At 36.3% G+C, this 27,800-nt stretch overlaps 1 protein-coding gene across 1 annotated transcript; it reads left to right on the top strand.

Annotated features, from left to right (window-relative positions):
* capn8 (calpain 8) lies at window positions 1-26,123 on the top strand. Its single transcript, XM_007236032.4, has 21 exons — window positions 1-299; window positions 1,982-2,051; window positions 5,915-6,033; window positions 7,786-7,919; window positions 8,786-8,954; window positions 9,757-9,840; window positions 12,507-12,592; window positions 12,683-12,757; window positions 13,130-13,290; window positions 13,911-14,080; window positions 15,994-16,005; window positions 16,166-16,377; window positions 18,032-18,068; window positions 19,092-19,157; window positions 20,280-20,337; window positions 21,968-22,032; window positions 22,612-22,680; window positions 23,657-23,735; window positions 24,687-24,803; window positions 25,712-25,770; window positions 25,882-26,123. Exons 1-21 carry the CDS (start codon window positions 63-65, stop codon window positions 25,903-25,905), a joined length of 2,103 nt encoding a protein of 700 aa, XP_007236094.3. The 5' UTR covers window positions 1-62; the 3' UTR covers window positions 25,906-26,123.
* Window positions 26,124-27,800: the final 1,677 nt, after the last annotated feature.

Here is a 27,800-nt window from a genome sequence, read left to right as displayed (position 1 = left end):
CTCCTACCTGTAGAGCAAACTGACTCTCCGATTCAGTTCCTCGGGATCGAGCTCCTGTCAGGATGTCCAGCATTGCTAATGAACTGGCCAAGAGGCAGGATAAAAAGGAAGGTTTGGGCAGCAACGATAATGCCATTCCCTTCAACAACCAGGACTACCTGAGTCTGCGGCGAGAGTGCCTACAGCGCAAGACCCTCTTCTGCGACCCCACCTTCCCTGCAGACTCATCATCCCTCGGCTACAACCAACTGGGCCGCTACTCCTCCAAGACTGCGGGGGTGGTGTGGAAAAGACCCACGGTAAGAGCTCATTACCTTTAAATACAGAGTTTAGGATATACAGATAGACAGTTAGAATAATAGAGATTTGTGCGTAATGTTGAATACATTTTAAGTCTTTTGAAACCGTTGAGCACTGCTGTATATCACTGTTCTGTTGCCCTGGTATATAATCACCCTATATATATATATATATATATATATATATATATATATATATATATATATATATATATATATATATATTGATAACTAATTGTAAAAAAAAAAAAACACCTGTTATCCTTTTTAAGACTTTAGCATTTAATAATGGATATTTTAACCTAAATAAAAAAACACAAAGGCTGGAAAATTGGAAATATTTTCACTATGGTGTCAATCTCTAAAAAAACAAATGTATTAATCATAACAAAAAGCTTCTTACGCTTTTTAAGTATTTAATAGTGGATATTAAAAAGTCAATAAAAAAACTAGATGTGAGATTGGCAAAGAATTATATTTATATTGGTGGTGCCAATCTTTTAAAACACATTTGTATTAATCATAACAAAATTGTGCGATTATAATAATGATGATTAAAATCATGACTAAAAAAATAATATTGGTATTTCCCTTTTATTTTTGGAGCAAGACAAAATATATAAGAGAGAGAGAGAAAAAGGGTTAGAGAGCGTTAGTTATGAGATTTAATCCATATAATCAAAATAAAAAATAAAAATAAAAAGTAATCTACCTGTCTGTTTTGAACTTGACAGTAGAGCCATGTTTCACTAAAAAACAACTCTGGGGAAAATTCTGGGGACCTTGAAAATGAGCGTGTATCAAGACCTGCTTTACTGATTTCTGTATCTTGTCAGTAATTATGATACTAACTAATATTTTTTTAATGCAGCTTCTACTGCTAATGTATTTGCCAAAATGTTCATTAATCGGTGCCTATTGTTAATGATTAATAAAAAAAAATAGTTTAACGTTATTAAACATTAGATGTTACAAGAAGTACTAAGTTTCTTATACATTTTACAGTAAATTAATGATAAAAAAGTTTCAGAAAAAAGGACTGTAAAAGTACAGTAATTTACTGAATAGATTAGAAAGAATATGTTATATCACTGTATAATACGTATAGTAATTTACTGTAAACAACTTCGAGTGCATTACAGCTTTTTTAGGGTAAGTTTTGGCATAAATAATACATAATATTATTGTAATTACTGTTTAAAATAACCGTATGTACTGTAAATGTTTGGGGTCTTTATCTGCTACTGTGGTGTTTATTTCCACAAAAAAAGCAGTAAAAACCTGGAAAACATCTTATATTTAACCACCTGTTTTTCACTCAGATGTTATATATACAGGTTGCAACTGTGTTTTTTTTTATAGAGCTTTCCAAGATGCATTGCTTTATACAGTTTCATAATGGAACAATTTTAAACAGTTATTTACTGAAAAGCTAAATGCAGCTTCTATTACGATCTATTTTCCTTAGTTAAATGTTTGAGGCTAGTTATTTATAATTAGTACTTTTTATGATGCAATACTATTCATGCTGCTGCTTATTTTTGTTATACACACGGTTATACTACTAACTTGTTTTGCTATATTTCGAGGCGCTATATTAGAGTTGCTATTTACTGTGTTTCTGTTCTTAATTGTTTTAATTATTTATTTGTTTCTTTTGAAATATTTTTTTTTATATATAGGAACTGTGCTCAAACCCTGAGTTCATCTCCAATGGAGCTACCAGGATGGACATCCGTCAGGGAGCTTTAGGTGAGCTTGTTAAACCTGTCTCACGTGTAAAGAGGAAAACTGTAATGGTGGTTGTATTTGTAACAGTTGTTGTAATTATAATGGATGTATCCCAGACTATTCATGTTTCTAAACGTTTCAGAAGCAATAATATATTAAGGTATATATCAGTTCAGGCCCTACCCAAACATATATAGTGTGATTAATGAAAAGCCCTCATGTATTATGAATGTGTTTGGGTCTGAGGGCGTCATATGGGGAATGGGTCGTTACACTGGGTTAGATTACCTGCTCACTGCACTGAGTTTTGAGTAAATATTTGTTCTGGCCAGCTCTATAGTACGGAAGTGTCTGGAATTCTATACAGAAAGCTGGTAATATTGTGTAACATGCCTATTTGCAACACACACTCTCACAACATCCCACAAAATATCCCACCCCAAACTTACACAAGGCCCAACCTCATCCCAGTGAGTCAGCAAGCACAGAGCCTGTACCAGTGTGTTATAGAGGACGCTCAATCTGCCCAATATCAGCCACCTCAAATCTTACATTAGATCTGTTTTATCTCAGCTGAGTCACTGGGTATACAATCAGGTGGTGTAAACACACACACACACACACACACACACACACACACACACACACACACCTTCTGCTGTGGTTTTAACCTACTTCCATTCATCAGCTGCTTTCAGCTGCAAATAATAGAATGAGGTTCTAAATTTCTGTTCTCCACCATACGTTGTATGTAAAGGTTTACAAACAAAGTCTATCAGTTCAGATGTGGTTGATATAATATGTTTTAAACTGGAGCTACTGAAGTTACTATACACTACAAAATAATGTAGTGTGGTGAGTATTTGGTGATTCTTAAACTGGGATTTTTTTTTACTACTTTAAACTGAGTATATACAGAATTAAATAACTTTGTATTAACCCTTGTGTGGTGTTCGGGTCTGTGGGACCCGTTTTCATTTTTCATCAAATGATACTAAAAAAATATTTTTTCTAACTCAATCTCATTGGCATTGGCTCATTTTTTGTGAAAACATATATCAAAACACATTTTTGATAAGCACACACTGTACACCCCCCCCCCCCCCCCCCACATTTATATTACATACAGTATGTTTGGCCAAGCTAATAAACATTGCTTCATTTGTAAATTTGAAAGTAAACAAATCTTCTACTCATTTCTACTTTAATTCATTTTTTTTACATTTTATTTAAAAACTAATAAAAAAAAGAGTAGCACTTTTTGAAAGAAATGTAACATAAGAAAGGTAAAGGGCAAATATTAACCATGTAAGCTGTTTATATTGGTTGCAATGTAGGTGAAGCAAGCATGTGTAAAGCATTTTAATGTAAAATTGCTTCATTTTGCGAGTAACGAGTAACAAAAATATGAACACCACACAAGGGTAAATTTGACAAGTGGCAATAATGCATTAGCAAAACCCAACCAGCCTAAACAAAACCCACGTTCGTTTACTTTGTGTTAGATCTTCTGGAGCAGCATTCATATAGATAACACCCACCGTGTGAACAGGAGGACCAGTGACACGTGACATTATGTTCAGTAGCTCCTCCATTTCCACTCACTGTTGTGTTTACATGGATCTCAGTGGAAACGCTTGCCCAAAATGTCATTACGTTGTGTAGCAGTGGACAAATAGCTTTTTTATTAAACGCAAGGTGACAAAACTCAGATGTGACGGTGCAAAAATTACCGGAGGACCACAGAGTTAGGAAAGAACAGTAGCTAATTCAGTCTGTAATTTTCTCAGAGGACGTCTGAGAAAAACACCTACATGGTCGTTCCGGACTGAAATAAAATCACAGAGGACCCCTCCATAAAAGCTTTAGCTCCGGGTGCTGCCATTTATGGACTGAAAATAAAAGACATATACAATGCCTTGCAAAAGTATTCAGCCCCCTTGAACTTTGAAACATTTTTGCCACATTTCAGTCTTCAAACATAAAGATACGAAGTTCGTAATTTTTTGTGAAGAATCAACAACAAGTGGGACACAATCCAGAAGTGGAACAAAATAAACTTTTTTTAGAAATAAAAACTGAAAAGTGGGTCGTGCAATATTATTCAGCCCCCTTTTATTAAGTCTTTGTTGCATCATCTTTTGGTGTGATTACAGCTGCAAGTCGCTTGGGGTTTGTCTCTATCAGTTTTGCACATCGAGACACTGAAATTGTTGCCCATTCTTTCTTAAAAAACAGCTGGAGCTCAGTGAGGTTGGATGGAGAGTGTTGGTTTGTGAACAGCAGTTTTCAGCTCTTTCCACAGATTCTTCATTGAATTCAGGTCTGGACTTTGACTTGGCCATTCTAACACCTGGATTGTTGGAAGATGAATCTCCATTCCAATCTCAGGTCTTTTGCAGACTCCAACAGGTTTTCTTCCAGAATGATCCTGTATTTGGCTTCATCCATCTTCCCATCAATTTTAACCATCTTCCCAAATCTGTCCCTGCTGAAGAAAGCAGGCCCAAACCATGATGCTGCCACCACTATGTTTAATGGTTTGTTCAGGGTGGTGAGCTGTGTTGCTTTTACACAAAACATAACGTTTTGCATTGAGGCCAAAAAGTTCGATTTTGGGTTAATCTGACCAGAGCACCGTCTTCCACATGTTTGGTGTGTCTCCCAGGTGGATTGTAGAAAACTTTAAACTAGACTTTTTATGGACATCTTTGAGAAATGGCTTTCTTCTTGGCTTTCTCTTATCCATAAAGGCAGATTTGTGCAGTGTACCACTCAGCTGTAGATCTCTGCAGTTCATCCAGAGTGATTATGGGCCTCTCTGCTGCATCTCTGATCAGTCTTCTCCTTGTTTGAGCTGAAAGTTTAGAGGCACGACCGGGTCTTGGTAGATGTGCAGTGGTCTGAAACTCCTTCCATTTCAATATGATCACTTGCACAGAGCTCCTTGAGATGTTTAAAGCTTGGGAAATCTTTTTGTATCCAAATCCGGCTTTAAACTTCACAACAGTATCTCGGACCTGCCCAGTGTGTTCCTTAGTCTTCATGATGCTCTCTGCATTTTAAACAGAACTCTGAGACTTTGATCACAGAGCAGGTGCATTTATCCGGAGACTTGATTACACACAGGTGGATTCTGTTGATCATCATCAGTCATTTAGATCAACATTGAATCATTCAGAGATCCTCGCTGAACTTTTGGAGCGAGTTTGCTGCACTGAAAGTAAAGGGGCCGAATAATGTTGCACACCCCACTTTTCAGTTTTTTATTAAAAAAAAAAGTTTAAAATATCCAATAAATTTCGTTTCACTTTATGATTGTGTCCCGCTTGTTGATTCTTTACAAAAATTCTAATTTCATATTCATATATGTTTGAAGCCTGAAATGTGACAAAACGTTGAAAAGTTCAAGGGGGCCATATATACATAGACTCCGCATAGCGTAGCTGTCAGAAAATTTTTCGGATGTAGTCTTTTCGGTTCCCCAAATTTTTCGGAGACAAAGTTTTTTTGGTTCCCAAAATTATTCGGAGACAAAGTTTTTTTGTGTACCCAACATTTTTTGGAGATGAAGATTTTGGTACCCAACTTTTTTTTAAACAAAAATTTTTCGGAGACGGAGATTTTTTGGTACCTGAAAATGTTTTTACAGACAAAGTTTTTTTGCCTCCCAAAAACTTTCTAAATGTGGCAAAAGGTTGAAAAATTCAAGGGGGGCGTATATACATAGACTCCGCATAGCGTAGCAGCCGGCGCCAAGAGGCAGGTTATGCAAAGTCTATGTATATATATATGCAAAATGCTAAATTTACCTCAGATTTATGTCAACTGTCACTGTAAGATCATTTGAATCAGATAATTTTGAGAACTTTTAATCCTTACAGGTGACTGCTGGCTACTGGCAGCAATCGCTTCTCTGACTCTGGACACAGATATTTTAGCTCGCGTGGTTCCGCCTGCGCAGAGTTTTAAAGAGGACTACGCCGGAATCTTCCACTTTCAGGTAAGTCCTACAATCTAAACCTGGATAAATTCAGTTTACTTAAATTTTTTGAAGTAATGTGTTGTTTGATGGGGTGCCGCGCTCTGACTGTGACCGGGAGGAACCATCACACGCAGCACTGTGCGCAGTGCCCTAGTGCCTGTAAATTTAATGGTCCAATGAAGGTCATTTATAAACCAGGACATTTCCTCCCTTTTTGAAAAAAAAAAAAACGGGACGCCCGGGACAGGACGTGAAATACGGACATGTCCCGGGAAATACGAACGTTTGGTCACCCTAAAGTTAAGTTAGTTATTGGAAGCTAAATACCTCAAAATTCATTACAATTTTAGTTAAAAAAACAAACCAGTAGTTACTTTTCAATACTGAAGAATACTAATACTGAACCTACCGTGCCCTTTCAGTGTCCAAACCAGACTGTACTGGATATGGTGGATCGCTGTTTTCCTAGCTTAACTAAACTCCCTCTGACCAGTAGATGGTGTTGTATGCTCACAGAAACAAGAATTCAGTTGTATTTCCTTTCAGAACTTATTTTGGCGAATTGAAATAAAATAAAATAAAAAAAAATGTACTTTATAAAGAGTGCTTCTTTTTTTTTTTGCTACACCTTGGTCTTGGAGCATTTCAAGATTCAGAATCCAAGATGACCACCACATCAACAGTAGTAAAAGCAGCTTTATTATACAGTTTATTATCTCTTCTATCTGTGTCTCATTAAATCAGTCGTACACACAGTACCTCCCAGCCTCTTTCTGCAGACATGTTTTCATGGTGTTTAGATTTAGCAGAAAGCTAAATACTGTATAAAGCGTTGTTTCACTAATATCACAGACAATGCCATGCTAACAATATTAACTGATATCTGATGGTTTACCAAAAAACAGCCAATTTGGTTGTGATGTCATTCCCAGCGTAACAGCAACAATAAACAGGTGCACTTGAAATCCTTTAATTTTACAGTCAGGTTGTAAGGAGCAGTAAAGCCACTTGAGCCACTGAAGTTCAGTGTTATACAGGAGTTTCAGTTTAGTTCTCCAGCAGTATTAGCATTAGCTGCTAACTGTGTTAAGCTCTAGCTCTTTTGCCGTTCAGAGGTGAGGATATCATTCTGTAGTCTGCATGTTCATCGTGTTAAAACAGGCTATGTGTAGAAAAAACGCTAGCTAATATCGCCCTGGCTTACCGGAACATTCAGGGTTCCTCTGTGTAGCACTGCCGACTAGCGCTAGCGGCTATCCGCTAATGCTAAATGCTGCTGCACCCAGCCTTAATGGAAATCTGGAAATCTAAGCTTATTGTAAATAAATAAGTGCTTTACTCACCCAAATAAACAGTTGTTAAATAAGAAATCTGTGTAAATTTAATCCAAACTTTAAAAGGATATGAAAAAAATACTGTAACATTATTCTACATTAACACAAAATTTATAACATTGTCATATTACCTAAATATCCTGCTTGCCACCTTTTTTACATTGAGAAAGAGAGTTTTCTCTGCTGAGAAGAGCATACCTGGGTCTTAAAATGAATGGTACTTGACACGGTGAGAATTAGTATATGCCTTTTGCACATTTTTGAGCTACGCCCGGCATACTTTTCCTGTCGTTATGATAGCAAACACATTGATATGCCCTAAATCAAGCTGTGCAGTTTCCAATCAATGACTCGCCTAAAGATCTCTAAAACAGGACCTACGCCTGAACCCGTGCTTGAAGATAAATATATTTTTTCTAATTTTTTCTGTTCACAGTTGTGGCAGTATGGCGAGTGGATCGACGTTGTCATTGATGACCGGTTACCTACCAAAAATGGGGAGCTGCTGTTTGTCCACTCTGAGGAAGGGAGCGAGTTCTGGAGCGCCCTGCTGGAGAAGGCCTATGCTAAGTGAGTACTAGGCCTATGTTTGCATATGTAAACAAAGCCTTTTTTTTGCTTGGTGTGTGTGTCCATGTTCAGTAGCATTACTAGGCTAAGGCGGCTAACAGAAGAGTCATGCTGCAAGTTTAGCAAACATTGCTAACCACAGCCACGGCCCACTAAACACACATTCAGTTCTGAGCTGTGGGGGAATAGTTATAGTATTATCTGATGAACCGATGTTTGATTAAATGGGTTTTTTACCTCAGTGCAGGCTCACAGAGACAGCAAGTATAATGCTGAAGGCTATGCAAACTGACTGCAACTGAAATCAACTGAAAACGGTTTGCAAATCACTTAAAGCTCACCAGGCTGGTTGCTCCATATGAAGCTTTTAATCTCAACTGATGCACCTTATAATTCCAGTGCACTTTATAGTGTGAATAATATGCTACATTAACTATGAGTGTCAGTCAAAGGAGAACGCGCCCAGTTTGCAAATACATGTTGTCTGGAACCAGCATGAAAGATGCTTGCTCTGCCCAAACACAAGTCATGCCAGACATGCAGCTTTCAATGACAGTTGAGCAATTATTGAACATAAATATAATGATATTTCTAACTTGACATAATATCTCATCACCTGTTGGTTTGTACTACTAAACAAGGATTAGCATTAGCTAACCAGACAGCTCTCACATTCATTATATACTTTCTAACTAGCAATTCTGGCGATAAGACCAGGCTGTGTTGAAAGTATTGGATTAGGTATTGGTGGTGGAAGTATGTTTTGACACAAGATTAAATTTGTATTAATTTAACTGTATTACAGTTGTTACCACTTACCCCTGTTATGAATAATTGTGCCTCACTCAGATTCTGCTTCCCCCCAGGTTGAACAGCTCCTATGAGGCTCTGTCTGGAGGTTCCACCACCGAGGGCTTTGTGGACTTCACTGGTGGCATCGCTGAGAGTTATGAGTTGAGGAAAGCTCCGCCAACCCTCTTCAACATCATTAAAAAAGCACTGAGCCGGGGCTCCATGCTGGGCTGCTCCATAGATGTGAGCATGAAATCTGACACTTATGATCCCACAGTACTTTAGAGTAGCTGTAGTTTGTGCTATTGGTTGTAGTCATTTAAAAATGGCATTTAACTTTTAGAGTCCTATATGTTTTCTACAAATATATCTAGTTGTGTAAGATCCCACCACCAGTAACCAAAACAAAAAAGCTTCGGATTAAGCCATGACCCCTTCTCACATTCTTCTGTTCCAACCTTTAAGTTGCTGTGTCTGTTAGCATTTGCAGCTTTAAACCAGGCAGGCTGTTAGCATTGTGGCTAACCCTCTCCAAATCCTACCAAGGTCAATTGCTTTGTCTTTTAACATTATGGCTACAACACTGCTGAGGCTGCCTGCTGTATCTGTTAGCATTGTGGCTGACATGCTCCTACTCTGAAAAGTCTAGCTATAAGCATTTTGAAAATTCCAGCTACGATCATGCTGATCCTTGCTTTTGGCATTAAGATTAACCTGCTCCAACCATGTGGATCCTGGCTCTGTTCCTGTTAGCACTGTGGCTACAACCCTGCTAAACCTGGCTGTTAGCAGCATGGCTTTGAACAGAATGTTTTGTCCTGCACTGTGCCGTCTTGAATACACAGTACAGTGTTTAGTTTAGTAAATTTTATGCATCATTTGTGTATAAATGTATTCTTGGACTCTAGCCAGATCACACAAGCTATGGATATTTTATAAATATCTTGAGATATTATATAGGAAAATCTTATTTCCAGTGAATAGTGATTGCCTTGTTGTATACTGTGAAAAAAAAGGGAATTAAATGTGTTTTGTTTCTGAGCAGATCGCCAACTCTTACGAAAGTGAAGCCATGACCAGACAGAAGCTGGTGAAGGGACACGCCTACTCCCTCACAGCAGCAGTAGAGGTTAGACCAGGCTCACACCCTCTTACACACACACATATACTGTATTAGCAAACATGTGTACACTACAACACTGCAAAAAGACCCTCACACACAACTGATGCACCCTCACCTGCATTAGGCAATGCCTCAAAATTATGCACAGTTTATCTATTGCAGAGGAAATTCTCTAAAACACAGCTGATGGTTCCTGTCTGGTTTTATGCTGTCTGATTCTGGACACACCTTATTGCAAATAAAACACACTGTTAAATGTTTGTATGGCATGTAGATGGGTTTGAAGATTTCTATAACGGGCAAATATTTAAAAATGAGCAAATGTTTGTTTTAACCCGTGCCTTATAGCTTCCACACATATACACATCAGCAAACTCGTTTTATCACTGGTTCTTTGTTTGCTCAGTGAGTCAGTCACTTTAAAGATGCAAATCTGACAGGAAAATTAATTATAGAGACATTGGATTCGATGAACTGCTTTACATTTGTTAGTTCATTAAATAGGCCTCTACCTAAGGGGACAATTTAATGATAAACAAAATGTAGCATGTTAAACAGTTTTAAAACATGTGATTCACTCCTCACACATCTATACAGTCGACATGGATAAGCTTATCTGTGGTTGTGATCAAAAGTCCCTCAGATCTACACTGTTTATTAGGGGTGTCACGATTCTCTAAATCCTCGATTCGATTTTATTTCCGATTTTAGGGTCACAATTTGATTTGATTCTCGATTTTCTTTTTTTTACAACAGAGAGGCCCATGCAAGTTTTAGATTAATCTATGGTCAGTCATTGGTTTGATTCATCAAATTTATCAAAATCTTATTTCCAAAGGTGGGCTTGATATAAGTGATGCAAATTGATACAAGTGATCTGTAATACACCACATTAGGCACTAATGGTCAAATTTATATAATTTAATTAAGATATATATGTAATTCCATCTAGTGGCTTTTTTTGGTAGCAGCAGTGTGCGCTATTAAAACAGCAATGTGCAACATAACAAAATAAATAATAAAAAAATAAAGGAACAGTCATGTACAAAATAATAGAACAATTAGAGCCTTAACAAACTGAACTCTATCCTACTACAGTTAAACATGAAAAATAAGACTTGAGGATGACAAGTTTTTTTCTTTAACAAAGATATATTATTAACTTTATCTGAGAGAAAGATGCTCCTTAAGATACCAAAACTATTAACATATTTGAGGCTAAACAACTGATATTTTTATATTTTCAAGTTTTTCTTTAAGGAGATGAAAATGTCCACATTCTCTGGAGAAAGGGCTGCTCTTTGAATTCCAGAGTTATGCTGTGATAGGATATCACCTGTGCAACATGTCCAGTCATGAATTACTGCTGATCTTCTGAAACAATGGCCAATGGTCAAAAACTCCCATAAACACACTCCTTTACCATGTGGAAAGCCTTCCCAGAAGAGTTGAAGCTTTTAGAGATACAAATGATGTGCAAACATCACTTTAAACCCTATGGATTAAGAATAGGATGTCACTCAAGATTATATGCGTGCAAAGGCAGATGAGAGTATACTTTTGGCAAGTACAGTATTACATGTATTATATGATTAAAAGGCCTGAACAGAGAAACTAATTAGGACAGCAGTCACACTTTCATATAGTAGTCTTTTGCTTCACTTCAGCTATCGCTCACCGCTCAGGCTCACCTCGTTTCATTTGCCTTTACTAGCATCCATGCTAGCTTGAAGACAACCCAGAAAAACAATGGGTCTGCTCTGTATTTACTTACGTTGCTGACTGACTAACAGGCATGCCTGCTCTTGGTGTGCTTTGCTCTGATATCCTGCTAGCACGCCCTGTAAACACACAATAAGTTTGAACTCAAATTAATTCTGTTTACGTAAAATTAGATATTTCCAAACATCACTCAACTACTACTGGGAGTTTTTTTTGTTGTCACATATACATTCAAACTTATTATAACTGAGTTTAGTTTATTGCCATGGACCACTCCTTTTCTATTGGCTTTTGGCACAATCTATTTGCATACTGGGCATGCCCCTATTTCTGACACTCACTATCAGTGTGCAGTGATTAGTTAAACTCCCATTATATGTTAAGATTAACTTCTATCTTGCATGGTTCTGCTGGTTCTGTGTTGACTGTGCGATTTACTGTTCACCCTATAGTATTTTCTTTCTCCGTGTATTTGTAATGAGTAATAATAAATGATTTTTGAAAGTTGGACTAACTCAAATGTTCAAATTAACACAACATATTACCTAAAATTACTTAAGTAATTTCAACTTCAACTTCAGGCTTACACTGCCCTTCATGTTTGAAAGTAAAAAAAAAGGTGGAAAGTAATGAATTACATTTACTCACATTACTGTAATTGAGTAGATTGTATGAGTAATTTGTAATTTTTAAAGTAGTTTTTAAAAAATGTAAATTTACTTTTACCCAAGTACATTTTGACACAAGTAATTTACTCCGCTACATTGAAAAACTCCAAAGGTACTTTTACTCAATTACAATTTTTCAGTACTTTTTCCACCTCTGGTAAAAACATTGTGTGTACAATCACTAAGCAGTTTTGCAAGTTTGGATTCTACTCCATTCTCAGTTTTGAACCCTGTGGTGTAGATGGCAGAGGGTGCACTGATGGTTATACGTATCTGCTGTAGGTCCATGTTTCCGGAAGACCAGTTCAGCTGGTTCGGCTCAGGAACCCGTGGGGGCAGGTGGAGTGGACCGGTGCCTGGAGTGATGAGTGAGTCCATCTCAGCAACTAGACCCTCATTGGTTAAATGTACATCATTGTTAGTATTGTGATAACTGACAATGGTACCATCTTCCTCAGCTCCAAAGAGTGGGACCGGGTGCTGCCAGAGGAAAAGGCCAAACTGGATTACTCTGCTGATGATGGAGAGTTCTGGTAAAAAAGAAGAGACGTTTAACTTAATGTAATAGGAGAGAGCAGGACACAGCCTGTGCATAGTGTACAATACACATGTATAGATATTCTGAAGAATATTTTAACATATCATAGCAATCAAATCATATCAACAAAATAGGAAACATTGAGAATACCTCCGGAAGTGTCAAGCAACATCTTAACAACATCCTGAGATTTGATAGCAACCACTTAGGAATACCTTAGCAACCACATGTAATACCATAGAAAGCATAGCAACCACATGAAATAGTAGTGCAGCACCTATATATCTCTCTGTCTGTCTGTCTGTCTGTCTATTTTAATATAGAATAATACGTTACTTTTCATAATTTTCTTCCCTCTGTCTTTCAGGATGGAGTATTCTGATTTTCTTAATCAGTACTCCAAGATAGAGATCTGTAACCTGACTCCGGACACTCTGAGCAGCGAGGGGGTGTGCCGCTGGAGTTGTTACCAGTTTGAGGGCTCCTGGAAAGTGGGCTCGACAGCTGGTGGCTGCAGGAATAACCCAGGTGCCAGTCTATTAAACTAAATAGCTTTTATTTGACTTATTTCTCAATAAATAAGACAAGTGTTTAGATTGGATTTGTTTAAAATGAAAGCTTTGCACTGCTAAAATTAATTAAAAGCTCCATGCACACCACAAATTGCGGCGGCAGCCAAGATATTGGCAGAAATCAGGAAATACAGGCACCTACCACTCAGAATTGTAGTTAAAAAGGTTTTGAACAGCTGGAAAATTTCTTAAGTAGGTAATAAAGATTACTGCCATATTTGATGTATTTTTAGGATGTCTCAACATTTCATTTTAGGTCATATTTACTAAAAATATAGGGTTTGGGGGGTTGTGTATAATTGGTGCAGATTCCCGTTCTCTCCAACAAAGTAAAGTAAGTGGGGAATGTTTAATTAAATCTCATTATGCTTGTTTATTTGGGTTAACACTGAAATATTCAACTCTGTCATAACTCCAACACAATTTAATAAATAATTTAAATTTTAGAATTAGAATTACGTTTCAAACATGAAAATCATCCCTCCCGGTTTTGCTGTAAAATATATTAACATCATATTAGAATATAAAAAAATATATATATACTAAATACTCCCCTAAATCATGTGCTTTGTGCAGCAACATTCTGCTCGAACCCTCAGTTTGTAATAAAGCTGGAGGAAGTTGATGATGACCCTCATGATGGAGTAGACGGCTGTTCCTTCCTGGTTGGACTGATGCAGAGAGACGGGCGTAAGGAAAGGCAGTTTGGACGGGACCTCAACACCGTTGGATTTGCAATCTACATGGTAACATGAAAGGCCAAAGTTCTCAGATGCTCTTTAAGTGTTGTCATGGTGTTCCTGCAGTGTTACCTCAAGGTTATTGCAGCGTTAGGTTTGTGCTACCAGAGTGCCACCTCAGTCTTTCTGCAGCATTCCACTGTGGTGTGATTTTCTGCTGCTGATTTAACTAAAGAGTTGCATGGTCTAACCTAAGACTTCTTAGCAGTGTGTTAATCCTGCAGTGTAACTGCAATACTTTATTAGTGTCACCTTAGTTTTACACCAGTTTATCAACATTCCATGGTGTATTTTTCACCTTAATTATCCAATTACTACAATGGGGTGACTTATGACGTTTTGATGCTCACCTCCTTCAGGCAATCTCTGATTACTGAAGCCAATAATTAGTTGGATCAGGTGAGCAGATTAGAGCTGAGTATATAATCAACAAGATGGTACACTGTAACCAATTTCTTCAGTCAAATCATACAGTAAATAACTGTTTAACCCTTGTGTGGTGTTCGGGTCTCTGGGACCCATTTTCATTTTTCATCAAATGATACTAAAAAAATATTTTTTCTAACTCAAACCCATTGGCATTGGCTCATTTTTTTTTGTGAAAAACATATATCAAAACACATTTTCGATAAACACACACTGTACACCCCCCCCCCCTACACATTTATATTACATACAGTATGTTTGGCCAAGCGCTAATATACATTGCTTCATTTGTAAATTTGAAACTAAACAAATTTTCTACTCATATCTTGAGTTTAATTCATTTTCTTTTACATTTTATTAAAAAACTAATAAAAAAAGAGTAGCACTTTTTGAAAGAAATGTAACATAAGAAAGGTAAAGGGCAAATATTAACCATGTAAGCTGTTTATATTGGTTGCAATTTAGGTGAAGCAAGCATGTGTAAAGCATTTTAATGTAAAATTGCTTAATTTTGCTGAATTAAATACAAGTAACAAAGTGAACGAGTAACAAAAATATGAACACCACACAAGGGTCAACATTGCTATTCATCTTGATATGCCCTATGAGTACAGCTGCCTCCTGTATATATAACAGTAACATTTGAAAAAAGACGTTTCATGAGAATTTACTGTTTTCTTATCAGAATAAACACCAGGCAAAACACATAATTCTACCATATGCAAAAGCTAATTAAAGATTGTAAAAGGTAACCTATAGAACATTCTTAATACATTTTAAGCATCAATTTGCACAAATATATTTGAGCAAATATTACCTCAGTTGAGTAGCAAAGGCCCACTACAAAATCAAAAACATTTCCTAGTATTTTACACAAAATTGCATCCTTCCTATAAGCCCTTGACATCATTTATTTGCATAATGGTGTGCCCCCCCTCCCTATACTCACTATCACTGTAGAATTACCACCAAAGCGACCTGCACTTTAGTATTCTCTTTTATTTTATATATATATTTATATTTGTTGTAGGTCATAAGAGTGAGTTGCCTTTTTTTTACTGCAAAGTGAAACTTCATGCTAGTCTCATTAGTTGAAGTATCAATTTTCTTTTTAAGAAGTAGCTTTATTAGTATTAATTGCATAGATTTTTCTTGGCAACTAAAAATTTAAATGACATTTAAATGAGCTTCTGTATCTGTAATCTGTTCGTATTATACAGTAATATGGTGTAATCTTTCTCCACAGAAATTGAATTACTGTAATATAACAGTCCTTTATTGGCAAATTTATCGCTGTTAATTTACTCAAAATATGTACAAGAAACATTTTTCATAAGCAGGGTTAAAGACCACTGTCCTAAGATGGTGGTAACCCTGCAGGACCTAACCAAACCATACCTTGAGTTCATATCTTGTCATTTAGAGCTGTAGTCAGTCTCAAAAAACTAGACTAACTAACCTACTTTGTGTGTGTGTGTGTGTGTGTGTTTCAGGTTCCAGACGAGGTGTGTATGGCTGTCCTCATGCAATCACCACCTGCAAGCTACAGTCCACATTCCCTTTTTCACCAATCTGAATACCAGTTTAAAATAATTTCCCCATTATCATGTTCCCTGTTCATGTTTGTGTAATGTAGTGTAATGTAATGTAATGTGTGTTCTGCAGTTTCGAGGTCAAAACAACATTCACCTAGGCCCTGATGTGTTGCTGCGTCAGAGAGCTATCGCCATGAGCGACACCTTCATAAACCTGCGTGAGGTGTGCTCCCGCTTCAAACTGCCCCCTGGGGAATACGTCATTATCCCCTCCACCTTCGAGCCGCATCGCAAGGGCAACTTCATCCTGCGTGTGTTTGCTGAGAAGCATGCTGAAGCTGGGTATAGTCATTTTACATTACTGTAACCACTGTAGTCAGGAAGGTCTCTCACAACTATCTTTGAACATAGTTTATATAGATAGAGTTTCACTCCCTAAATTGGGAAATTTAATTCCAGCACAGTGTAACTGCACTGCAGTTCTCATTGTGTCGACAGCACTTTACCCTCACACTTTACAGTACAGAAAATGGTAACTTGCTCTTATAGCCTACAACATTGAAAACAAGCAAACATACAGTGCATCACAAAAGTGAGTACATCCCTCACATTTCTGCAGACATTAAGTTTATTTTTTCATGGGACAACATGACAAAATGACACTTTGGCACAAAGAAAAGTAGTCTGTGTGCAGCTTTTATAACAGTGTAAATTTATTATTCCCTCAAAAAAAGCCATTAATGTCTAAACCACCGGCAACAAAAGTGAGTAAACCCCTAAGAGACAACACCTCTAAATGTCCAAATTAAGCACTGCTTGTCATTTTCCCTGATGTCATGTGATTAGTTAGTGATACTAGGTCTCTGGTCTGCACATGGAGCAGGTGTGTTCACTTTTGCAGTACAGCTCTCACAAAGATAGGTGCAGGAGTGCTGTCAGCATTGCTGCAGAGATTGAAGGAGTACTCACCTGCCATGGAATGGAAACTGCTGATATTCCAGTGTCACTGTGAAATAATAAAGTCTGCTTATATTTACTGTACATCCCCATGAACCATCACCATGAGAGGTTGCCATCCTAGAAAAAAACCCTGCTCCAAATAACTGCACCCGCAAGCTAGATTAAAGTCTGCATCTGAATCACACGTACAAATGAAAAAAGCCAAAGTATTAAAGATTATGGGGAGATTAGACAGAGACGTCTAAACTATATGAGCCATTCAACCCCAAGTACACTGTGCCAACTGTTAAACATGGTGGGGGTTGCACGACTAGTCATTTGTACTAGTCAGCTAGTTATTTTTAAAGTAATTGACTACTTTTAAAATGATGTAATGTTAGCCAGACTCTTTCTGGTGTGTTTCAACTTATAAAGATGTTATATAAAGCACGGGATGCTTTTTTTAAAGCTAAGTATGCATTATATAATTATTATTATTATTGTCCCCTGTTTCGAAGAACAGCTGCTCTGTTTACAATGTCTGCATCCTTGCAGCATTTTTTTCTCCTTCTGACTAGTTGAAGCTCCCTACTGGGGCAACTAGTGGATGTTCTGGTCAACGATTCGACTAGTCAGTTAGTCTACCCAGCTCCTAAAGCTTGGTGGTGATAGCCTCATATTTTGGGGCTGTTTTGCTGCTGGTGGAACTGCTATATTGCACAAAGTATGGATGGAAATATATATGTAAAGCATGACATGGGCCTGCCTTTAAACTCTCAGCCAATTACATTACACAGTGGGAAGTAACTGTTGTATTGTTTAATGAATTAATTTGTTCTACAAACTTCTGAACTGCAAAAACTCAATTTTTTTCTCAAAGTTTTTATCATGTTATATTCAAGAGGAGTGTTTTTTTACATGAAAATGTTACATGTGCTTCAACCGATGCTTTGTTAGTACTTTATTATTTTTACAGACTTTATTAAATATCAAATTGTAAATTGTGACATCTGACATTTTTAGCAAACTCCTGACAAACCTCTCTCTGTTCCTTCAGCCATATGGAGTCAGAGATCCGTGCAGATATTAAAGAGGTAAACACGCTGAAATCAGTTTGGGCCATATAAGGAATAAACTTCTACAGGAAGCTTTTCCTCTTTTCCTGTTTTTGAAGAACAGTTTAACCATCCAAACAAACTTGCCTTACTAAACAACATCTGAGGAACTCTCATTTCTTAAGGGTGTGTTCTACTGAATGGTATCATAATGAGCAGATACCATCTTGATTAATCATATTAAGGTATCTGTAGAAATAGGGAAATTAAATTTAAATCTTCATAAATATTTTTTATTACCACTCAAACTCAAGTTATTTTATTATTAAACCACTTTTACCATCACAGATTTTACAGATTTTAGTTTGTAATTCCTGCATTTTCTGACAAATATGACTAATATTTTTTAAAAGCATAAATTATAATTTTGCACAAACACAAAAGAAACTGTTTTTACACACACAAAAAAAAAAAATGGTCCAGTGCAAAACTGTTATCTAACCCCATGCCTGCAGTAGTGTCTCTGCTGGCTTAGAACAAGTAACATGCCTCAAAATCTCACGGGTTTCATTACTTGAGTTCAGTCTAACATCAGTCGGTTAAATCATTAACTACTCATTAAATCATAACTTGCATGTCAAATTTTAAAACTGTAAAATCCAATATGGAAAAAAAAAGTTTATTTTATTTTTATCTTTTAAGATAAATTAAGGTTTGTTTTTGTATTTTTAAGACTTTCTGCACATACCATGTACAGATGGTATATCATCAAAAATATATATTTTAAGCATTTTGTTTAAACAACACTGACCCAACTGAGTTTAATGAATCTGGTTTAACTGAATGAAGGACTGGGGGATTTAAAATAAAATCACTCTTATCAGTATGAGATAGGGTTTGAACTGTAGTTCATGATTTGTCGCTACTGATGCATTTTGACTGCGATCGTGTGTATTGAGATAAATATTGTAAATAATGAAAATGTTTTTAAATATTGTCATATAATATTTTACTATATGGCTCAGGCCTAATACCTTCTCACACACTGTTTTCTCCTGACAGGTGGATATCTCTGAGAAAGATGTGGACCCACACTTCAAGCACCTCTTCAAGCAGATTGCTGGGAATGTATGTAATACACAGCAAATCAGCTGAATTCAACTCAAATTTATTCGAACAGAGTTTATTTTAACACTTTAAAAGTGCCTATATTGTTTCACTCCCTAAAGTGTCAATACAAGGAAAATCAATACAACCAATGTTTAATTAGCTATTTCAGGTCAGTTGGCTATGAATGCTACCTAGCTAGCATTAGCTAACTTAAATTACCCATTCTTCAGTCCTTGACATTTTCCTTTAGTTTTAAAAGTTTTTTTTTTTTCTTTGCCTGCCACCACCCACCACCAATTTAACTTTATTGTTTATTAGTGTTTATACAAAGTTTTTTGGTACTGTGGGCATTGTGAGAAGAAAACAAAAACAAAAAAAATAAAAAAATATATAATAGAAAAAATATATATAATAATAATAGGGAAAAAAAATAAATAATAATAATAACAATAATAATAACAAAAATATATTTATATAATAATAAAAAATAAGAAGTGGGGAATAGTAGAGAAAAGGGGGAAGAGAAAAAAGAGAATTAATAATAATAATAATAATAATAATAATAATAACAACAATAATAATAACTGAACAATTTGTAAACCACGAGAAAAAGGAGAGGGGAAGAGAAAAAAAATATAGCAAACAAGATACAAATATTAGGAAACAACAACAAATAGATCTGAATATTTACAGAAAAAGAATGGAGAAATAGAAAAGGAAGATATATACATATATATTTTTTTCTTGTTTGATGATAGACAGAGAGAGAGATAGTAAAGGTAAGTATCTGCCCTAAGTGTGTGAGTGTGTGTGCGTGTGCGTGTGTGTGAGAGTGAGTGAGTACAGGAACATTCGGGTACAGGTGTTAGATTTATGGTTATTGTTAAAACGGTTGTATTAGTGGTGTATGAGTGATGTGTGTAGAGAACTGATGGAGTCACTAATGTAAGAGGTTGTTTAATGCTGACCATGTGTAGTTTACTTTAGTTTTAAAAGTTGACGACAAGTATAATAAATTTCATCATGGTTTTTTTGGTTCCTTATTATCTAATTTTCCTCATTTTAAAACAAGGTGTCTACAAATATTTTTCGTCAAAGCTTCCGGTATTGAAATTAACACTGATTCTTTCTTCTCTGCAGGATTCTGAAATTTCAGCAGCCGAGCTTCAGAAGATTCTGGACAGAATTGTGTCTGAGCGTAAGAAGTTTCTTTCGATTTCTCTTAGTAATTTTCACTCTTTATTTCACATATACAGCAATCACCAGGACTAAAGTCTTTTAGGTCCTGTAAGTTGTAAGGTGGAGCCTTCTTAGATCTCATAAGTAAGCCCTGGGTGCCCGGGATCCTGTTGCCGGTTCACTGGTTGACCTTTATCAGAGAACTCTTTAGTTGTAAAACATGGACAGTGCAACAAATCACAGAAGTAAAGCCACCCACTACAGGTCTAGTGCCTCTGCTGGCAGCCCCACTCTATAGTGGTATATCCCTTTAGCATTTTATATGTTTCTGTACAAATATTGTCCACGTGATCTTTAACAAACTGCAGACAAGCAACAGTCTTCTTTTCAGGAGAAGTGGCTTTCTCCTCGCAACCCTGTCATGAACACCATTGTTTTTTCAGTGTGAATGTGGATCATGAACATTAACATTAGCTAATGCAAGAGAGGCCTTCAGTTGTTTAGAAGTTACTCTTGGGTCATTTGTGACTCGCTGTCTGTTATATGCCTTGCTGTTGGAGTGATGTTTGTTGATCATCCACTCCTGGTGAGGGTACCAAGCCCCTTGAATTTCCTCCATTTGTACACAATCTGTCTGACTGTGGATTCCAGCCTGATGAGCATAAACATCATAATTTTTCTGGGGTCCTCAGAAAACTCCTTTCTTTGTGCCATGATACAATTCCACAAAAATATGCTATTATGTTATGAAGAGACGACTTGGGTAGATCCCTGTTCTTTAAATAAATCAGGCTCCTCCCACTCACACCTGATTATCTTCCCATTGATTAAAAAACACCTGATTCTAATTTCAATTTTAAACTAACTGCTAATCCTCCCACACACAAAATATGTAATACTGTATCATTTTCGTCAAAACATAAATGACCAAGAAAAATATTTTTGTCTTATTTGTTTAACTGGGTTCTCTTTATCTAATTTTAAGACTTTAAACTCATGATGTTTTAGGTCATATTCATGCAAATAAATAGTATTATAATACTATAATACTATTATAATACTATTATTGATCATGCGATGTGCTGTTTTTTAAGCAAGTATGATGTAGGCATATAATCTAATGTGTTGTGATCTGATTAGTAGTTATTCTACTAGCTGAGGTATGTGTAGTTTGATGTGCTGGGAGTCTGTCTCAGCCAGCGCTCTTGTCTGGACTGAGTTTTACACTTACTGGAATAACACTTAAATCCACTCCTCTCCTGCTCCTTTCAGCTGCAGTGTAATCTCATGAGATGCTTGGTGTGGGAGTAGGAGGCGGGTCTACCAAATAGTTTGGCTTCTCTGGCTCTGCTTCTGGTCATTACGACGCTTATTTAAAACCAGCACATCTGTTTGCAAATTTGACAAAATGGTTAATATTTTTGGAACACTTTTTACAGCACAGAAGTCATTGGTGCAGGTGGTACTGACCGCTGCATCCCACAAGACCTGTCTAATGTTTTGTAGATGTTCTGACCCAGTTTATTGATCTAGAACATCACTTGCCAATGTGTCACAGATTCTTATGCTTCAACTTCAACAACTGACTTTTCACTCGCTGCCTAATAAAACCTCACTTGACAGTACTTTGTTCTGGTTATAACACACAGGAACCGACCTGAAGACAGATGGCTTCAGTTTGGAGACTTGCCGCCACATCATCAGCCTGCTGGATGTATCCTTCTAATAAAAGAATGTAGGCGAATCACAGAGCAGAATGAATGTAACAAATTAGCCTCAGATTCCTTTTTTCTGGTTATAAATTAGGGGTTAATCTACAGCTACAGTAGATGCAAACATCACCAGCATAATCTGTTGTAGCCGTATGGGGTTTATTAGGGAGTTGATTTAAGGGCAGTTGGATTTAAGGATTGGATTTAAGGGCAACACCAATTCTTTTTCTTATTCTATTGTTTACTGGGTTTCTGTAACTGATCCAAATGTACAAACCAACCAATAATGTTTTTTACACTGTAAACCGCCGTTCTCACCTGCTATTTTGGTTCAGATCAAACTGAAAAGTGTGAAAGTCTGGACAAAACAAAGTAGGTGTGAAAGCCAACTAAAAAGAACAACTTCACGTCATTTTGGATAATTTTTCAGTGTGCCAGTTCTTGGTTTTGTTGTAGAAAATGTTGACCTCAAAAATTATGATCCTCCAGTCCAGTTCCAGCCCAGAAGTTTTTTATATTATTTTTATTTGCAGGCAGATGCTGAATCAGCTGCACGATATAATCCTTGACAATACACTCAGAAAGATGGCAATGGAACACTCGGGTTAATGGAGTTTCATACTCTCTGGGTGAAGCTGCAGAAATACCTGGTACAATATTCACACTCACATGCTCAAAGTATGGATTCACAAGATTTCTAAAAATGACATCACTGACTAAATGACTCATTTAGCTCCAGCCTCATGGGGTTAATGCAGCTTATGCCAGGTTCACATTACACGATTTTTGCCCAGTTTTCAGTCACCAACAATTTGTCGTTGATTGCCGATAAAAAGGTCTGCTTGGTGGCAAATTGGTATCTCTCTCTGTCGCGTAGTGTGAACTACTGAAAAACGCTCGCCGATCTGTCGCCAGCTGATCACAGACCAGTTGCAGATGCCTAGCAAATATTTAGCATGCTAGATATCTGTCCCAGTCAGCGACTAGGAGTCAGGAACAAGGACTACATACTGCCAATGGAATTACAGAGAAAGAGAGAGTTACGGGTCAGAAATGCACCCCCTGCATTACCAGAGCCATTTATGGAGAGTCTGACCTCTTTCTGCCCCCCCTGTTAGATCATGGAATGTTAAACTCTAGACGGACCCCCAAGTTTATTTCTTAATCCATAGGATTTTATGCACTCTAAAAAGTGATTTTGTGTTTCAGTCAGGAGAACTAGTATTATCAAGTTGAGTGAACTTACCGTCCAGTACAACTCAATAAAACGATTTCAGAGAACTTCAACCTGAAAACTTTAAAATACTTGTTGAGCCAATGAGAAAAATGTGATTTCAACCAACTTTAGTAAAATACACGTGTCAATTCTCTTTCTACAGTTTTGGTTCATACAGATTTCCCATAATGCTCTTGGCACCCTATATTTGCATATTAGGTGTGGCCTCTGCCTTACTTACCATCTTTGTGTTGTCTGTTGCCCAAAGCTACCCTATCCTAGTCATGCATTAATTAAATATATGTGTTGATTACTAAGCCTCAGTTTTTGTAGGCTGTAAGAACAAATAACCTTTATTCTTCCAGACTGGGGTTTTATAAACACATGAAACTCTCTCTTCATCTCATCAGGAGATCTTTAAGAACCGTGATCTAGACAACTCTGGAACCATCAGCTCCCATGAGATCAGAGAAGCTCTGAGTGAAGCAGGTATGAACCTCTCAGAATAGAGTCATCCACTGAACATGTTAATACCTAATTACTTACATCCAGTCCATCCATGAGAAACATTAATGCAAAGTTTGTTATATACAGTGATACTGTCTGTGATTGCTCTTAATAATATTTTTGGTTTTGGTAACACTTTACAATATTAACAACAGTAATAAACATTGTTAAATGGTTAATTAATGTCTCAACTTAACACTAGGTAACACATTAACATTACTAACCTCTTAATGCTTAGGAATGTTGTAAATAATGAATTGAGACATTAGTCAATTAGTAATGATTAATTGTCTTAACTAATGTCAATTAATAATTATTTGAGACCTTCTGTTTTAGTACTGTTAATTAATGCACCCTTTTTATAAATTGTTACAAATTGTTATAAATTGTTTTCATCCTTGTATTTGTAATAAGCTGTAATCAAAAGTAAATAATAAAACCATTTATTTAACAATTTATTTAGCCATATATCAATAAATAATGTCACTGTAACATTTTTTACTTATGTTGAAAATAATTAAACTGTTAAATCTAAAGTAAATAAGTCAAACATTTTACTAATTATTTAAACAATTAATTATTTTTAGTGATTAGTTATTTTGAATGATTACACTAATCATCTTATTGACTTTCTGTTCTTTTTTTACTAATCATTTTTACTAATTCTGTTTTCTAATTTATTGGTTGTTTTCAGATGCAATTGTAACAGTTAATTTATCTAATGTTCTATTATTTATTTTATTTAAAATTATCAATCACTTGTATTTACAATAAAAAACAATTAATTTGAATGATTTCAGAATACGTTTTGAAGCATATCTGCGGAAAAAACAATTGTTGACAATTGTGCCTTAAGATATAGCGCTTTCTTTTAGGGAATAACAGGACTGCAATTTGTTTTGCCACTTTTAATTATTTATTGTGTTTTTTCAGGCTTCCAGATGAACACCTCAGTGCTGCAGGTGATTATCGCACGCTATGCTGACCAGGAGAGTGCCATTGACTTCGACTGCTTTGTGGGCTGCCTGATCCGTATAGAGATGCTCTTCCGTGAGTAGCAAATCCAATCCAACTAAACACAATACACCATGCTAACTAGTGTAAATAATATCACCTGTTTCCTGAATCAAGATCTTAAGAACCAAAAGGCCTGGAGTAGAAAATAAACCTCAGTTTTTTGTGTAACAGATTCCACAAGATGTTGGAAACATCGAGCCTCATTTGTAAAATTATAATACTCATGTTTGCTCTTGGTTTTAGTCTCAGCACTCATATTGAGATTATATTGAGATCAGAAACAGCCGAGTCTAACTGTGTCTGTCTGAGGGGACTATTCAGTTCAAAGCTTCGAATGAGGACAGATTGGTCAAATACGAATTAAGATGTTAAACATCTTTAAAATAGCATGATTAAAAAAGATAAAAAATAGACAAAAGAATAGACAAAATAAAATAAAGCCTAAATGTACAATTTAAAAAAGAGTTAGAAACATTAATAAGTAATAGAATCAATCACAAGACTGCTGTGAGTAGGAATTGGGAGATATATAAATATATTATGAAATGTAAAATAATTTATCAGTAATTATCTTACATGTACATCTTAGATGTACAGTGGGTTACATTACAATTTTAAGGGGGAAATGGGTGTTTAAATTTAAGATTTAAATTAAGTTAAACTTAAGATATTGTAAGTTTCACCAGAATTGTTGCCTTGTTGAGAGACTGAACATCAGAAACAACACAGAAATCTACCACATGAAGAAGTTTCCTAAATTGTATAGACTGTAACATTAAAGCATATAGAGTCTAATTAATTCATTTGAAGCAATGATAAATCCTTACTATGTTTGGGTAGAGTTTAATTCATATCTTAATTTAATATTACGTAAATATGTGTGTTTGGTGCTAGTGTGTGCCACTGTGTGCTTATACTGACTTTTCTTCTATTCTCTCTAGAAATGTTCAAGAAGTTTGACAAGAACAACACAGGGAAGATTGAGCTGGATATTATGCAGGTGTGTATTTATGTAAATGATCATGTGCTATGTGTAACTATGAAAGTTGACAGTATGCTAAGCATGAGGAGTTTGAATGTAACGTCCTGAATGTGTGTGTTTATCTTTCAGTGGTTCTGCTTGACACTGAGCTGAATGTTCAGAGAGCTTTGCTGCAGACTGATGATGCTCCTCCCAGAACCACTGAAGAAGATTAAGCTCACCCAGGAGTGAATTGAACGGAGTAGTAGCCATAAAATATATTGTATTTTTAAACAGATTAATGAAAATTGTTTATTTCTTTACAACAGTCAGTTCTGAGTTTGTTTACACTGATAAAATAAAATCTGCAGCAATAAAATCTTTTGTGATTATTTATGGCTTTACAAGGCTTTTCTTTTATAGTTTAATGTGCATCAAACATCCAGTAAAATACAGAACTGCACTGGAATGTAAAATCATCACAGCACAGACACGCCCATACGGACACGCCCACACATGGCGAGCCGAGAGATCTGGCACAGTGACATGAGTTGAAGAAAAGTGCCAGTGGACGCGTACCTTTATAAAAGAGGCCACAACACCCATAAAAACACACAAACACCATAGCACCATCACAATACATTACAACCAAAACTGGGGAAAATGTTAATGCTTGGGAACATAACAGTGTTTAAATAAATCAGATACTGTAGAAAAGATGGACGCTGTGTCGCCGTTCCCATTCATTCAATGAAAATAAAGCCAAAATCTTCCGCCATGTTGGCGATCCTGATACCCGAGTCTGCGTAGTAGAGACCAGAGGAGGAGAAAGACTGTGGAGAGACCGCCTACTCATTTAAATAACCCCGCCCCTGAGGGCTGCCTCGCGGTCACAGGCTGCAGAGAGGAGCGGAGCTGACGGTCTGTTATTGGTCCCGCCCATAACCAGCCCTTTTACAATAACCACACCTTTTTAATTAGAGCTGAATAACGTTTTAAAAAGCGAATTCTGTGGGGATATAAAAATTTAACAGTATAAGCAGAGGTTACCCTAGCTGCTGCATTTAAATAAACGTGATTAAAAGTTGTCTGTTTTGCCATTAAAACCTATGGGGATGGGTGGGGTTACACAGCTTTCTGAAACCGAACAGCAGCGGGCACCCAAACCGTGGTGGCTTCACTTTTGAGAGATGATGCTAATAATTTAGGGTAAAGCAGCCCTGACACTTAATTAAACAGTAAAACTGAAGCTAAGATCTGTGTTCCATTTGATTTAAAATGTGTTCTTATTTACAGAAAAATATAAAAAATATATAAATACTTTAATGGTCTGTATTTTTACACCAAAGACTGTGTTTAAACATTAGTAAGTGTGTTTTTACACTGAAACCCCATAAATTAACAAAAAATGTACAGTTGAGTTAAAAACAGAGCATTCTTATCATTTAAATTTACAGATTTTGACAGTTCTTTTACAGAAGAATTTATTGAAACAGATGTTTGTACTGTGATTGTCAGGTATATTCTTTTTTACATAAAATAAAAACAATAATAAAAAAAATTATACAGTTATTTTCTGTAAAAAAATATATATACAGCTAACATTCCTAGGCCTTAGTGGTGGAACCATCAAACAACTGTTTGAAAATTGGAAATATTGACATTCATTGTGTAATGCGGGGAACAGACGGGAGGCGGATTTAAATGCGGGTAAGACCAATACTTTAATAAATAACAAATAAACAAATAAACAAACAGGGGAATAACGAATATAAATATGTACATAAACAAACAACAGGGAGAAACGTAAAACAGATAATAACAAACAGGGCTAGGGATATATACAGGGATAAATAAGTGAATAATATACAAAACAAAGAAATAACGTGACTAAGAAATAAACGTGACAAATAACAGACTAGAAATAAACAATAGCGTGTAAATACAAGAACATAGAAAGAGCAATAACGTGACGTAGCAAACAATAGAAAACGTGGCGAGACAAACGACAGAGGAAGGTGCAAAGACCGACGGATAAACATGGACTAAACTGTCCTGTATATAGGAAC

The sequence above is a fragment of the Astyanax mexicanus genome, chromosome 23 (genome assembly GCF_023375975.1).
Source record: "Astyanax mexicanus isolate ESR-SI-001 chromosome 23, AstMex3_surface, whole genome shotgun sequence".
Lineage (NCBI taxonomy): Eukaryota > Metazoa > Chordata > Actinopteri > Characiformes > Acestrorhamphidae > Astyanax > Astyanax mexicanus.
This window is presented reverse-complemented; position numbering and strand designations above follow the sequence as displayed.